The sequence below is a fragment of the Sciurus carolinensis genome, chromosome 16, assembly GCF_902686445.1.
Source record: "Sciurus carolinensis chromosome 16, mSciCar1.2, whole genome shotgun sequence".
NCBI classification, from domain to species: Eukaryota; Metazoa; Chordata; class Mammalia; order Rodentia; family Sciuridae; genus Sciurus; species Sciurus carolinensis.
In genome coordinates, this window is record NC_062228.1 from 50,074,317 (window position 1) to 50,091,106 (window position 16,790).

General features: G+C 45.7%; 1 protein-coding gene across 2 annotated transcripts in view; it reads left to right on the forward strand.

The window, feature by feature from the left end:
• Sptbn4 (spectrin beta, non-erythrocytic 4) overlaps positions 1–16,790 on the forward strand; it is a 74,777-nt gene that overhangs the window by 957 nt on the left and 57,030 nt on the right. For both annotated transcript variants that reach the window (XR_007105452.1, XM_047529002.1), the window contains exons 2-4: positions 1,630–1,816; positions 13,531–13,682; positions 14,955–15,128. Coding sequence is in view for 1 of the 2 variants with exons in the window: in XM_047529002.1 (XP_047384958.1) it covers positions 1,645–1,816; positions 13,531–13,682; positions 14,955–15,128 (498 nt within the window). In the remaining variant the exon portion in view is untranslated. The remainder of the gene's footprint in view (positions 1–1,629; positions 1,817–13,530; positions 13,683–14,954; positions 15,129–16,790) is intronic.

A 16,790-nucleotide genomic window follows, 5' to 3' on the forward strand; every position in this document is an offset into this window, starting at 1 on the left:
AAGTGGTGGGTAACCATGTGCCCACTTACAACTTGCCATGGAAGAAGAGAAGAATAACAATGGATTTTGGTGTGCCCACCAAAAGGGATTATCTCTACCACACTTACCACAACCCAGGCCCTGGCTGCCTTCCTGAAATCTAGTGGGTTAAAAGCCCAGCACAGAGACACATTCTTGTAATCCCAGCAACTCAGGAATCTGAGGCAGGAGGATTGCAAGTTTGAGACCAGCCTGAGCAACTTGTCAAGATTTTTTCTCAAAATTTAAAAAAGGGCTGGGAATGTGACCCAATGGTAAAACACTCCTGGGTTCAATCCCCAGTACTGCAACAAACCAAAACACAACCTAGTGGGTTAGCAACGGCCTGGGTCTTTTGAGGAGGCCATTGGTCTAATCCCCTCCATTCTTAGTCTTAGAACCAGGCCAGAGGTCCAGGAGGGTGGAGATGTACCTGATAACACCCACTTCTTTAGAGTTCCTATTGACAATCTAGTGTGTTCTAAAGCATAACTCTGAATTCAGACGTGTCAGTTGACTATTGTCACAATAATGCTGCATAACAAATCACCCCCAATCTCAGTTCTTAAAACCCATTTGTTTAGCCATTGAGTCTGAGCTCAGTGACTTGGGCTATACCCAGCTGAGCAGTCCCGCTTGTCTCTGCTGGGTGCACTTCAATGTTGAGATCACAGAGAGGCACTGCTCTTGCTGACCTTGGCTGGCATGGCTGGGGTCTTAGACCTGGTCTAGCCTAAGTGTGTCTTTCTCATGGCCAAGGTCAAGCACAAGCAGAGCACATTAGATCTCTTGGGTGAGGCTCAGAACTGGCACACCAGCACTTCCACCCAATTCTCTTAACCAAAGCAAGTCAATGACAAAGGGTGTGGCTTCAAGGGTGAAGAATTAGGGCCACTAATACTGTTGTTCTATCACAGTGCCTGTGTTTGAACTCTAGCTACTTCCTGGTTGTATTACTTGAACAAACAACTTAATCCCTTTGTACCTCTGTTTTCTTCTTTGCAAAATAGGCCCAATAATAACCCATCACTAGGGAATTAAATTTGTGAGAATTAAATAGGAGAATGCATATAAAGTACTGAGCACAAGACAAATGTTCATATTGTTATTAGTACTGCATTATAGAGTTCTAGTGATAACAAAGTGACTGTTCTGATAATAATAACAGTGACAATTGCTGAGCCTCAACCCTGTGCCAGGCATTAAGTCAAGTACTTTACTGCAGTCCTGTGAAGTCGTCAGGGTAAACTTATCATCATTATTATTGCAAGACAGAGAAACTGAGGGTGAGAGAGGACACAGGACTTATAGCTACTCATTGTTAGAAGGGACTCCTCTGATTCCGTGTGGTGGCTTGTGCCTTTAATCCTGTGACTTGAGAGGCCGAGGCAGGAGGATGGCAAGTTTGAGGCCAGTCTCAGTAACTTAGCGAGACCCTGTCTCAAAAAAAAGAAAAAGAAATGAAAAGGGCTGAGAATGTAGTTCATTGGTAAAGTGCTCCTGGGTTCAATAACCAGTACCATGCAAAAAGACAAAAAACAAAAAACCCAAAACTGGGCTGTCTGAGCTCAGGCCCGTTTCCAGTCCTAACCTGCCTCTCCCTATCCCCAGGCCTCAGCTTCCCCAATGGCGCAGGTTCCAGGGGAGGTGGACAACATGGAGGGCCTGCCCGCCCCCAACAACAACAACCCTGCGGCTCGCTGGGAGAGTCCAGATCGGGGCTGGGAGCGGGAACCTCCAGCTGCTTCCACAGCAGCCGCTTCTCTCTTCGAGTGCTCGAGGATCAAGGCCTTGGCAGGTACCGGGGAGGGCTGGGTGGGCCAGAGTGTGGAAGTTGAGGGGCTACTGGGGAGGCATCTGTGCATCTTAGAGCCTGAGTCCTGACAGCTCGGAGTGTGGGAAGGAGTGGTACTAAGTGCTTGAATCTCCAGGCCAGCTGTGGCCAACAGAACTCTCCACCATGACGGCAGTGGTCTGTATCTGTGGCGTCCAGTATAGTAACCGCTAGTGTATATGGCTTGAGCGCTGAAATGTGCCCAGTGCCACTTGAGGGACTGTGTTACATTTTATTTAGTGTTTTTTTTTTTTTTTTTTTGGATGCTGGGGATTGAACCCAGGGCCTTGTGCTTGCGAGGCAGGCACTCTACCAACTGAGCTATCTCCCCAGCCCTTATTTAGTTTTAATTAATTTAGATTTGAATAGCCATTTGTGGCTTATGGCTTCTGTATGGGGCAGCACAGCCTTAGAACTTTTGAAATGTATAATCCCAGAAATATGAGACTTTGAAAGCAATGTCTTGGGATCCTCAAATGCAGAACAGTTGAACTTGAAGACTCTGAAAGGTCACACTTAGAGATTCTTCAAAACTGAGACCTTTAGAGATGGAGACCCTTGTCACAGACCTTACATATTTTAATCATTGACCTCTAGGGTCTTAAAGCCTTAGAAACCTAAACCCTAGCAGGCATAGAGGTGTACACCTGTAATTCCAGTGATACAGGAGGCTGAGGCAGGAGGATTGTAAGGTTGAGGCCAGCCTCAGTAACTTAGTGGGACTCTGTATCAAAATAAAATAAAAAGGGCTGGGGTTGTAGCTCAGTGATAGAGCTATATTTTCTTTTGTCATAGTTTTTAGACTACATCATCTAGGGAATAATGACAAGAAAAGAAGTCCTATACATGTCTGGTATGGATATAGGTTTTTTTTCTTACATTTTCAATCCCTAATTTGATGAATTACCAGATTAGGAGGCCTAATAATACTGAAATTAATGGAATTTCTGAGGTTTTGAGCAAGGATATCAAACTCAAAGTCCTCTAGGAAGTTGGTGACATACATGAGTAAGTGGACTGGGGGCTCTGGTCAACTGGTCCCTGGTCACCAGCTCCAGCCATGAGAAAATATGAACCCAAAATTATTAGGTCTGATATTGATACAAAATTTCCCAATTTAAAAAAAAATACATGCCACAAAGTATGCACCAGATTCAACCCACGGATTGCCAGCATTTTCTAATCTGGAAACCTAGACTGATATAAACATACAGTTATAGAAACTTAAACTTAGAATTTTACTTTTAGGCACTTAGAACCCTAAAAATGTAGGACTGGAGTTGTGACTCAGTGGCAGAGTACTTGCCTGGCATGTGTGAGACACTGGGTTGGAGTCTCAGCACCACATATAAATAAATAAAATAAAGGCCCATTGCCAACTAAAAAAAGTATTTAAAAAAAAACCCTAAAAACGTAGGAACACATCAACTTAGAATTCTAGACTTTATTATTCTATGCCTACTCTGTGCCTGGCCCGTGCTGGGCAATAACAGCTGTTCATTCAGCCAACCTTGGTCCTGCCCTTTCAGGGTCCTCAGTCCAGTGGGGACTGACTTAGATCCAGCCAATAATGAGTCAGGGTCAGGGTGAAGGAGGCACAGGCAGAAGGTTATGATGGGGAGCACAGGAACCCAGAGGAGATACCTGATCTAGCCTAGAAAATTAAGGTGGGCTTCCTGGAGGAGGAGATGTCTAAGTTGAGGCCTAAGGGATGAATAGGATGAATTCTGGAGTGGAGAGTGGAGGAATGTTCTAGACAGAAGGAACAGCCTATACAGCGGTTGGGAGTGGTGTGAGAGAGGAGGCTGCAAGAGAGGAGCCCAAGAAGGGCGTGGGGCGGTGGGAGTCAGCCTTACAGGCCTCGTGGGGCACTGGGGAGCCCTGGAAAGATTTTAAGTGGAGTGGGATGTAGGAAGATAAGAATTGAGCATTCTTCACACCTAAGACCCAGGCATGCTTCAGAGAGCATCTAACCCGGGGAAATGTAGGAATCCCCCCTTTATTTATTTATTTATTTAGATGTTGATGGGCCCTTATTTTATTCATTTATTTATATGCGGTGCTAAGAATTGAACCCAGTGCCTCAGACATGCTAGGCAAGTGCTCCACCACTGACCCCAGTTCAAGGAATCCCCTTTAAAGGGAAAAAAATAAAATTTCCCTTGTCCACTTAAATGACTGTCGTGCAGACTCCATTAAAATCTCCTGTGCCTGAATTTTCCTATCACTCTGCAACTAAGACACATGTGCAAAGGAACTCCAGACCCAAACCACAAAACCAGCAGCAACCAGCTTTCTCGCTCCACTCCGGCTGCTCAAAATGCAAACAGGCGATGGGCCACTGATGTGCATGTCTTTCCCTCCTGGATGGAACCCAGGGCCTCGGGCATGCCAGGCAAGCGCCTGACCACCGAGTCCCAGCCCCGCCCAGTTGCATTTCTTTTGCATCCCTTTGCCCACTTCTCTCACCGGTTTTCTCTGTTCACACTGAGGCAGGACCTTTGATGGGAGTCCCCTACCATGTGATCTTGCATGAAGATGCTCAAAGATGTTTTGAGGACCTCATGTTCAGGGAGTTTCATTCCCCAAGCCACAGTTGGTGGCTCTCTCTCATCATTGGTGTGTGTGAGGCCCCTCTCCTCTTTCATTTTTATGTCTCATCTTGATTCCTTCTCCCCCACGGGCAGCCATTTGAATAGTTTTAATGCGAATTCTCTCCTTTGAATGAGGATGACTTTACAAAATGTGTGTTGCTAATTATCGTACATGCGTGTGTGTATAGCATTTCTTTTCTTTCTTTCTTTCTTTTTTTTTTGTACCAGGCATTGAACTTGGGGGCGCTTAATCACTGAGCCACATCCCCAGCCCTTTTTTGCATTTTCTTTAGAGATAGGGCCTCACTAAGTTGTTGAGGTTGGCTCTGAACTCGTGATTCTCCTGCCTCAGCCTCCTGAGCCACTGGGATTACAGGGGTGCACCACCATGCCTGGTGTGTGTGTGTGTAGTTAATTTTTTTTTTTTTTTGGTACTGGGGATCGAACCCAGGGCCTTGTGCTTACAAGGCAAGCACTCTACCGACTGAGCTATCTCCCCAGCCCCTTAATTTTTTATTATTGTAAATAATGTAGTACATATACCCAGAATGGCAGAAAAAGTTCAGATTAAGAATGCTCACTGTTTCCACAAATGAGCACTTTCTTTTTAACTAGCATTCATATTGTTATTCAGTTTTCCATCACTGTAACAAAATGCCAATCAACTTGTAAAGAGAAAATGTTTGTTTTGGATCATGGTTTTAAAGGTTTCAGCCCATGGTCAGTTGACCCTGTTGCTTCTGGTCATCCACAGGGGAGGAAACAACCATGGTAGGGAGCCTATTGTGAAGCAAAGAAAGGAGAAGGGATTAGGGTCCCAATATTCCCTTCAAGGGTATGCCCCCAATGACTGAGAGATCTTCCACTAGGCTCCACCTCTTAAAGGTCCTACCACCTCCCAATAGGGCTGTGATCTGGAACCAATCCTTCACCACACGGGCCTTTGGGAGACAATTATTCAAAGCATGGCACATATCAAGAAACAGAATATGGCTGGGCACAGAGGTGCATGCTTGTAATCCCAGTGACTTGTGAGGGGGAGGCAGGAGGATTGCATGTTCAAGGTCAACCTAAGTAACTTAGCGAGACACTGTCTCAAAATAAAAATGAAAAGGAGTGGGAATGTAGTTCAAAGGCAAAGTACCCCTGGGTTCAATCCCAATACCAAAATGATGATGATACTACTATTAACAATAATAAATGAATTAAATAAAAAATAAAAAAATGGCAGTCCCTGGGAAGTCCCATTGGGCTACCTCCCTATTAGTACCATCCACGTATAAACACTCTTGTGACTTTTAACAGCAGGAGCTTGTTTTACTAGTGTTCAACCTGACATAAGAGGAACCATGCATCGTGTACACTTCAGTGTGTCGCTTTATTCACCCAACATCATGCTGAGAGATTTCTTCATATCTTTTGTACTTACAGGCTATTCCTTCTTATTGCTGTATAGTATTCCTTGGTGATGTGCACTTGAGTTGCTTCTAGTTGGAGGTCACAGTGTAGGCTTTGGTGGGCAAAAGCTGTCATTTATGGTGGTTAATAGTTACCCAGGAGTGAAACTGTTGGGTCATAGAGCAAGTGTATGTCTAACTTTAGTAGAAACTGATGGTTTATATTGTTTTACATTCCTACCGGTGCTGTATGAGAGATTCAGTTGCAGTACAACCAACCCCTGACATAGCTAGTCTTCTTAATTTTAGCCATCCTGGCAGGTGTGCATTCTTTTGTGGGTTTCTTTCTTTTTTTCTGTTTCTTTTTTTTTTAAACCAGGGATTGAATCCAGGGGTGCTTAACCACATCCCCAGCCCTTTCTTTTAAATTTGTTTTTATTGTAAACAAATGGGATACATCTTATTTCTCTGTGTGTACATGAAGTAGAGGCATACCATTTGTGTAATCATACATTTACCTAGGGTAATAGTTTTTGATTCATTCTGATATTTTTTTCCTTCCCCTCCCCCAGCCATTTTTTTATATTTTATTAAAGGCAGGGTCTCCCTGAGCTGCTTAAGGCCTCACTAAGATGCTGAGGCTGGGTTTGAACTCTTGATCTTCTTGCCTCAGCCTCCTGAGCTGCTGGGATTATGGGGGTGCACCACCTCACCGGGCTTCTATTGTGCTTTCTTTGCACTTTCCTGATGACTAATACCAACTCCTGAGGTGGAGCGTGTTTGCATAAGTTTACTCCTGTGAAGAGCCCTTTCAAGTCTTTCACCCTTTTTCTTATTAAATTCTCTGTCTTTTTCTTATGGTTTTGCAAGAGTACAACTCCTTCACCAGATTTATATGCTGTGAATTTTTTCTTCCACTTGGTGGTTTGTCTTTCACTCTCTTAATGGGGCCTATATGTATATTTTTTTTTCTTTTTTTTTTTTTTTTTTTGCACCAGAGATTGAACCCAGGGGTGCTTAACCATTGAGCCACCTCCTTAATGGGGCCTTTTGATGGGCAAAATTTCTTGATTTTTAATGCATTTTAATAATTATTAAATAATTATTTCTAGATTAGGGATGTAGCTCAATGGTAGAGCACTTGTCTAGCATGCATAGGGCCCTGGGTTCTGTCCCCAGCACTGCAAAAATAAATAAATAAATAAATAAAATAAAAACTAAAACAAATGAACATACACAAAACAGGAAAGAAAGAAATCTTTGTCTCCTCCCAGGTCCTGGAGAGATATCCTATCATGTTTTTTCCTGAAAGTTTTACTGTATTCCTTTTACATTTAGACTACTAACTGAATATTTATTATTGTGTACAGTGTGGGTCAAAGTTCCTTTTTCTCCCATGTGGAGTTGACTCAGCTCCATTTATTGAGGACTGTGCTTTCTCTACTGAACTGCAATGTCACTTTGTCATGATCTGGGTCCTGTGTATCTATGGGCTTTGTGTATGCAAGTATTGGTAACTGATGCAAATTTTAGCATGTTCTAGCTTGTATTCTTTTTGTTATTTTCATTCAGCACTGAGCCCTAGCGCTCATATATGCGGATCCATGAGTAGCTCTAATCTGCTGCTCCTAGACACTGCAGGAGGTCTGTCTTAGTCCATTTTCTATTGCAATAACAGAATACCTGGGACTGAGTAGTTCATAAAGAATAGAGGATTCTGGAAGCTGGAAAATTCAAATGGATGTTCAGTGGATGCCTGAAATTGCCAGTAGTATCAAACCATAAGCATATTATGTTTTTTCCTGTATATACCAATGACAAAGTTTAATATGTAAATTAGGCATAGTAAAACACTACCAATAAATACTAATAAAATAGAACAATTATGACAGTATACTGTTATAAAAGTAATTTAAAACATCAATTGTCTATTTCTAGAATTTCCAATTTAATATTTTCAGCTCACTGTTGACCATGGGTATTGAAACTGAAGAAAATAAAATTTTGAATAAATAGGGACTACTGCATACTTAGGAGTAGAATTCCTGGGTCATATGTAACTCTGTGTTTAACTTTTAAAAATAAATTTTTTTTAGTTGTAGATGGACACAATACCTTTATTTTACTTATTTATTTTTACGTGGTGCTGAGGATCGAACCCAGTGCCTCATGTGTGCTAGGCAAGTGCTCTACCACTGAGCTATAACCCCAGCCCCATGTTTAACTTTTTAAGAAACCACCAAACTATTTTACTAACTCATGGTACCAGTTTATATTCTCATGATCAATGTACAAGTGTTCCAATCCCATATCTTTGCTAATATTTAGTATCCCTTTCTTTTTATTATGATCATCCTAGTGGGTATGAAGTGATACTTCATTACAGTTTTGATTGGTATTTCCCTAATGGCTAATGGTGCCAAGCATCTTTTTAATGTTCAGATTGGTCATTTGTACATCTTCTTTGGATAAATATCTATTCAAATCTTTCATCCATTTTTAAATCGAGTTTTTTTTTTTTTTATCATCTGTACAATTATTGAAACATCCTATGAACCTGTAGTTATTTCATAATTAAAAGTTTTTTCAAAAAGGCCAGGAATGATGATACACTCCTGTAATCCCAGCAGCTTGGGAGGCTGAGGCAAGAGGATTACAAGTTCAAGGCCAGCCTCAGCAACTTAGCAAGCGAACATGGCCTGTCTGGCCTCTGTGGGCATCTCCACTCTTGACCCCTGCTTCATGACAAGGAAATCATGATCGCAAACAACTTAGCAAGGCTCTTTCTCAAAATAAAAAATAAAAAGGGCTGGGGATGTGGCTTAGTGGTAGACTGCCTCCAGTTTCAATCCCTGGTTACCCCCCCCCCCAAAATGTCAAAAAAATTGCTGCCTGGCCTTCCTTTTCTTCCCTGACTTCTATTAGCTGAAACACCAAGATCCACAGAGTCCAGGAAGGAAGGAACATGGAATTCACATTGACTTCCTTGCTAGTCTCCCTGACAACTGGGCTACTCATTTTAAAATTATCCAGGTCGAAGAAATAAGCTTATATCTTCTTTATGCTGCTCTATCATTAGGCCTATTTGTTATAGCACCTTAGCATATGCAGTTACTGGTAAAATTCCATTACTGAATAATAGTCACAGTTTTTAGTTTCCTATTAGTGCAGAAATAAAGATGCCTACTTTCTTTTTGAACCTTTTGAAATCTCTCAATAATGACCTGTTTGTAGAATGCGTCTTCTGTTATACCCTTGAGCATTGCGTTTTACACTAGCAGTAGAAAATATACATTGACTGATCTTTTTTTTTTTCAGAAAAGACATCGAGTTAGCTATTCTTTATTCTGCTTTCTAACAGCCAATGCTGATGCCAAGCAGCAGATTCTGGCTCAGAGTAAGGTCAAAGTTGAACCAGAATGAGAACAAAGGGATTCAGGCCTGCCTCCACTCCTGGTCATCTCCCCTCTCTGGGCCTCTGTCTTCACATTTGTATAATGAGGGGTTTAGGCAAGATCTGCATTTCTTCCGTGTGTTCTGGATCCCTGGGTGCCTGGGATCTGATGCTTCGGGAGCTAGATCCACGGCAGCCTTCGTTATTATATCATTGTATTTCAATACCACCCAAAGAAAATCGATGGGAACCTATCCCGGACCACCGGGATGACAACATCGTAAAGGACAGTGCTGTGAGGTTCTGGGTTTTGTGATCATCATCTCCTTAGCATGAAGCAGGGGTCAGGAGTGGAGAGGCCCACAGAGGCCAGACAGGCCGTGTTCACTGAGAGAACTATGGGGTTCCCCAAAGTGGGCAGCGGCCTCCGCAGGGAGGCCCAGTGCTGCTGTATCATGGGAAGAAGCCAAAAATCTGGATTTTTTGAAAAGACAAAACATCTGTTTTTAAATGTTGGTGACTGATGTATGTTTTTATAAAACACAGTGGAGGAGGGCCAACAAATATGTCTCAGGGTGCCATTCTGACCTGCGGTGACACCAAGTGTGTCCTGTGGTGAAGGGCGGAGTGTTCTCCTTGTCCCTCAGGTGCCGCCATACCCTCCTGTGCACCTGCTCTGGGCCCAGCGAGGCTGCCCAGTGTGGGACTCTGAACGGGCTCCTGGTGCTCAGAGACCCTCTGGCGTCCTGTCCCGATGGGTTTGGCCAGCAGGACATTGGAGAAGAGATGAGGAGTCAAGGAATTTATGACTTCCTGCTCCCTCCCTGCCTGACCCATGTCTGCCGGTGCCGGGTTCTCTCCCTACATCCCCAGCTCCTAGCTGGATGCCTCCCTCCCCTCTTCTCAGCCCCCTCCCTGCCCCAGTCCCTGGGGGTCTCCCTGGCCCTGGGGAGTTCCCTCTGCCCTGCCCACCCCTCTGTAAGCATTCTCTTCGTTGCTTCCTGCCAGAGCCCTAGCTGACACAGTTCCCTGGGTTGTCAAGACTCCAGGACAAATGACAACTGTCCTGCTTTTGCCTCTGTGCTCATATCGAGTGCTTTTCCCATTGACTTATTCTTCTCCGCCGTGGTCATCACTAATCCCAAGGAAAAGAGATTTCCTTGGAATCAGACTTTAATTTATTCCTAGACTTAATACTTTGAGACTTTCACAAAGCAAGGGAATAATTACTCTTTTATCCTTTGCTGGCTAAACGGGGAAAAGATAGAGACTTAGTGTGTAAAGTCGTGTGTTTGGCCGTTAGTCTGGAGAGAGAGGAAGGGGAGACTCCCCAGTAGTGGTTCACATGTGGGGTTACCACAGCCCTCGTACTGCTGGGAAGTAGAGACTGGTAGGGCTACTCGGAAAGCTACCTGACGCGCTAGGTCAAGTGAAATTAGAGCAGGTCCCCCTCAGACAGCAATCTGGTCACTGTGTAACATTTCCAAAGACTTTTTTTCACAAGGAGCCATGCGAGCATGTTTAGTGAGGGCTCTCTGTTGCTGGAAGGAGGTTCAAGGTCAAGGGCAGCCTGAGTGCCCATCCCTGGGGATGGATCAAAGGTTGTGAGTGCACACGGAGCTCCCTGTTATGGTCTGAAAATAGTTTATCCTCTCTGAAACTCCTGTTGAAAGCTGGTCCTCAATGCAGCAGTGTCAAGAGGTAGTGGGGCCTTCACGGGTGACTGGTCCTTGAGAGAGACTATGGCCTCGCTGGGTTCAGTTGCCCAATCCTGTAATCCCAGCAACTTGGGAATCTGATACTGAGCATCTCAGAATGTATCCCCCAGGGATAAAGGGGCACTATGCCTGAGATATTTAAAAACTTATGTTCACCCAAAGATCTGTACCCAAAGGTTCATAACAGTCTTATTCATAAGAGCTAAAAAGCAGAAGTAACCCAAATGCCTATTAGCTTCTGAATGGATAAAATATAGTATATCCATATCATGGAATATTATTTGGCCATGAAAAGGAAATACAGTACTGATTCCTGATACAATATAAATGACTCTTTAAAACATATGCTAAATAAAAGAAGTCAGACACACAAAAGGCCATATAATATGATTTAATTTATATGAAATGTCCAGAAGAGGCAAATCCATAGAAACAGAAAGTAAATTAGTGGTCACCAGGAACTGGGGGAAGTAAAGGGGGTTGACTGCAATGGGTCTGGGGTTTCTTTTTAGGGTAACGAAAATGTTCTGATATGAGAACTGATGGCCACATCACTCTGTGAATATATTACAATTATTGACTTCACATGTTTAAAGGGCAAATTTTGTAGTATGTGAATTATAGCTCATACTGATGCTGTTATAAAAAAACTTCTGGCTTCCCTTCCTCCCCTGTCTGGTCTATCCCCTACACAGCAACCAGAGAAATGCCTGACACACACCTCTCCTCCTTGCCCTCGTTTTCATCACTGTGACCAAAGGATGTGGGCTGTAATCCCAGCAACTCAGGAGGATAGAAAGTTCAAAGCCAGCCTCAGCAGTTTAGCAAGGCCCCAAGCAATTCAGCAAGACCCTGTCTCAAAGTAAAATACTTAAAAAATTTTTTTAAAAAGCCAGGGATGTGGCTCAGTGGTTAAGTGTCCCTGGGTTCAATCCCTGGTACTACCACTAGTACTAACAATAATAATAAAAATTTGTAAACGACAGGAAGGAGTTGGGCACAGTGGCACACATCTGTAATCCCAGTGGCTTGGGAGGCTGAGACAGAAGGATGGCAAGTTCAAAGCCAGCCTCAGCAACTCAGCAAGGCCCTAAGCAACTCAGTGAGACCCCATCTCTAAATAAAATATAAAAAGGGCTGAGGATGTGGCTCAGTGGTTAAGCACCCCTGGGTTCAATCCCTGGTACCAAAAAATAAAATAAAATAAAATAAAAATAAAAATAAAAAAGAAAGATCCCAGACAATTTCCTGGTAAGCAGGAGAGGAAGAAGCTGTGCATCCTTTCCACTCCCTTGCCCCACCCTGGGGGGGAGGGGCTGAAGTGCAGTCAGTGCCCCCAGCGCTGTTGCTGAATGATGGAGGAAACTTTGTCTTCCAGGAGCAGCTTGGTCTAGCTTACTCCTTCTTGGTCTTCACTTCCCACAGCCTGTCAGTGGCTGTCTTTCCTTTAATTTCTAATCGAGTCTCCAACATGCCCCCTGCTCCCATTCCCCCTGCTTCTGCCCTGGCCCTTTCGCCAGGCTTCTCCCTGGGCTTCTGCTGCCCTTCCTCCCCTCTCTGGTCTGCCCCCTACACAGCAACCAGAGAAATGCCTGACACGCACCTCTCCTCCTTGCCGTCTGTTTTCATCACTGTGACCAAACGATGTGGGCTCAGGGTTTCAGAGGTCTCAGCCCACAGAAGGCCGACCCCCTAGCTGTGGGCCCCAGGTCGGGCTGAGCACCACAGGGGAAGGGCGTGGAGGAGGAAAGCAGCTCCTCACGGCATCAGGAAAAAGGCAGAGGAAGAGGGCAGCTCTGCTCACCAGGGCGAAGTACAGACCCCAGGGCGTGTTCCCAGTGACCTCCTTCTTCCAGCCGCACCGTGGGCCCACAGTCAAGTCAGGGTGATCCTTAGCCCTGGATTAATGCGCTGATTAGGTTAAGGCTCTCTCAGACCAATCACTTCACCTCTGAACTTTTTTTTTGTAAATATATTTTTTAGTTGTTGGCGGACACAATACATTTATTTTACTTTTTATGTGATGCTGAGGATCCAATTCAGGGCCTCTCACGTGCTCGGCAAGCACGCTACCCCTGAGCCACAACCCCAACCCTGAACTTTCTTGTATTGCCTTACACATGAGCTTTGGGGGGATACTCCATATCTAAACCATAGCACCTTCCCCTTCCTTAAACCCTGCATGACTCCGCAGGGTTCACTGGTGTGTGTGTGTGTGTGTGTGTGTGTGTGTGTTTGTTTGTTTATTTATTTATTTATTTATTTATTTATCTGTGCCCCAACTAAACTAAGTTCTGGGAACAGGAAAAGAATGGCTACGCAAATATTGAATGAACGGACGAATGAATAGGGCCACCGACGGTGGCAAAACAGGGAAGGCTTCCTGTGTAAGTGACAGCGCATGAAAACTCTGAAGGACAGGGACCCTCTTGCCAAGTGGGCAGCAGAGGGTAGGGGGAGGAGTGCCTGTGCCAAGCTCCCACCTGACCAGGGTTTGGCGGGCGGTGGGGGGATGGGAGAAGGTGGAAGGGGAGCTGCGGCCCTGCGTGGGGGCTCACCAAGGCCTGTTCTCCAGATGAGCGGGAGGCCGTGCAGAAGAAGACCTTCACCAAGTGGGTGAACTCGCACCTCGCCCGCGTGGGCTGCCACATCGCGGACCTCTATGCGGACCTCCGGGATGGCTTTGTGCTGACGCGGCTCCTGGAAGTGCTGTCGGGGGAGCAGCTGGTGAGGGCCTGGAGGGCTGGGGAAAGAGGGTGGCTCTGCGGTCTCGCGATGGGGCGTGGACATCGCTGGATTCTACGGGGCCTGGCTGGGGGCCTGGCAGAACGCGGTGGAAGGGTCCTTTATTCCGATGGTGGGGCTGTGGGGCAGGGGCGGAGCTTGGTTCAGAGGCGCCTAGGTGGGAGGTTTAGAGTGGAAGCACCGTCCTGTCAAATAGCTGGCCGTGATTCGTGATTCGGAATCCAGTTACACGGGGTGGGGCCGTGCTGGAGGGGGTGGGGCTCCATTGGAGGGCTAGCGACGGAGGAGGAGATTTATTAGAAGGCCCCGCCAGGAGTTATTAGATTGCAAGGGGCAGGACTGTAAAACGGGCAGAAGTCAGTTGCAGAATGTCAGCGGTTGAGGATGCAGGGCTCTAAGCTGGAGGCAGAGTCCCATGGCAGGGTGAGAGCCAGCCGCGGGGGTCTGGGGATGCAGACGGCATGGCATGGATTTGGCTTGATGTATGGGTTAAGTATCTGGGATCGGATGGAATTCCATTCCAAAGGGTAGGGTTCCGATGGGTAGAGATTCACTGACGAACTAGTCTGGAGCTTGCAGTCTGTAGGATCATAGTTGTGTAGCAACAAATGCCTTTGGACACAACCGAGCTACGAATAAGGGGGAGAGTCGTGGACTATGTCGGGGCTTGGTTGGAATGGTTCTAGACCTGAAAGGGAGGCGGTGAGGGGTGTGGTCACGGGATCAGTGGCAACTCTTGTGAATTGATGCAGAGTTCCAATGGAAGGGGCGGGGCTTCACAGTGAGGGGCGTGGTCATCAGGTTGGAGGTGAGCATCATTGGAGGAGATGAGGTCAGGAATTTGAATAAAACCGGGCGTGGTGGCTCACACCTGTCATCCCAGGGGCTCCGAAGGCTGAGGCAGGAGGATCGTGAGTTCAAAGCCAGCCTTAGCATCAGTGAGGTGCTAAGCAATTCAGTGAGACCCAGTTTCTAAATAAAATACAAAATATCGTTGGGGATGTGGCTCAGTGGTTAAGTGCCCCTGAGTTCAATCCCCGGTACTGGAAAAAAAAAAGGGGGGGGGGATTTGAATAAGGCATGAAAAGATGCGACCCTTGAAGGGCTCTGGCGGTGAGAAGGAATAAGGACTTCCTTAGAATAATTGAGGTCCGGATCTTAGAGAAGATGGAAGGGGCTTGGCTATGTGAGAGGCCGACCAAGGGAGCATTGCCCTTGGCCCAGCCTGCATTGCCCAACGCCCTTCCGCTCCAGCCCAGGCCCACACGTGGCCGCATGCGGATCCACTCCCTGGAGAACGTGGACAAGGCCCTGCAGTTCCTGAAGGAGCAGCGCGTGCACCTGGAAAACGTGGGCTCCCATGACATTGTGGATGGGAATCACCGACTTACGCTAGGGTTGGTCTGGACCATCATCCTGCGCTTCCAGGTGATCCCCAAGTAACCCCTGTCCCGTCTGGCCCCCACGGTGGGGGCCTTAGGAGGTGTCCCTCACCCATTCACCCATTCCTTCCTTCATTAAAGCATTGCTAATATGTTCCAGGTGGGAGGGATGAAAATAATGAAACAAAAAATTGTCATTACCACCCCATCAGTGTGATCATCAAGTCTGTATAGTTTACTCGGATCTATGGACTGTGCTAACACTTGACATTTAATTCACACAATCCCTAAATTGGGTACTATTTATTTATTTTAAAAAAATTTTTTTAGATTTTGATAGACCTTTATTTTATTCATTTATTTATATGCAGTACTGAGAAGGGAACCCAGTGCCTCACATGTGCTAGGCAAGCGCTCTACCACTGAGCCACAACCCCAGCCCTAGGTACTATTTATTATTCCATTTTACCAATGAGACAACTGGTAGGTGAAGTAATATACTCAAAGTCGCACAAGTAGCATGGATTGGAAATGTAACTCAGAGCCACACAATCTTACTTCAGTGCAGAAAGAAAAAGACAATTTTTCTGCTTTTATGAAGCTTACATTTTAATAAGGGAGACATATGATAAACAAATGAATAAACAGGTAAATAAGACATGCCTAGGAAAAGACAGCTATAGGCAGAGGAGAATTTTAAAAAGCTCTTCAGAAAAAAAATAGATTACTAAAAAAGCAGTAAAAGAAATAGAAATATAAAATATAGGGTTGGTGTCGCGATTTTAGACATGGTAGTCAGAAAAGTGCTGAGAAGCTGGTGACTGAATGACATAAGAGGAAGGGACAGCCAGGCATGGTGGTGCATGCCTGTAATCCCAGCCATTCAGGAGGCTGAGGCAGGAGGATCACAAGATTGAGGGCAATCTCAGCAACTTAATGAGACCCTGTCTTGAAATAAAGAAGGGCTGGGGACAATGGTCAGTGGTAGAGTGAGTCCCCCTAGGTTCACTCCCCAGTACCAGAAAAAAGCAATAAAGAAAAACAAAACAAAACAAAAAAACCATGGAGAAGTCATTCCAGGCAGGGGACATGGCAGATGCAAAGGCCCTGGGGTGGGAATTGCTGGGCATGTTGGAAGTTCAGAAGGAGAAGGTAGGGAGGAAATGAGTCAAAGGGTCAGTGATCTGTGATAGGGATTTGGATTTTATTCCATTGGAGATAGGGAGAGCCTGGAGAGTTTTATCAAGGGAAATGCATAATCGGATTTAGAAATATCCCTCTGGATTGGAGGTGGTCACCCAATTGGTGGTCAAGAGCCCAGGGAAGAGACTAGGTTTAGACCAGGGTGGGGTATCCGGAGGTAAAGAGGGGCCAGGAGGGAAGCACACTCGGAAGATGGAATGGGCAGGCCATAAGGAGGGGAGGGGAGAGGTGTCCAGGAGGAAGCTTCTGAGCTCTGGCCTGGGGACTAGGGGATGGTAAGGCTGCCCTGGGACAGGACAGGAAGGAGGGGCAGGTTTGAGGAAGATACTGAGACCTGTTTGGACACCATCGTGGATCTAGGATATCAGGGTAGGGAGGGCATCTAGCAAGCCGCGGGACCCTGGGATGGAGCTCGGAGGATAGGCAGGGACTGGAGGTGGGTCTGGATATCCTCAGACTGTGGGGGGCAGTCACGGCTCACTCACCCCAGGCTCTAGGACCCGCT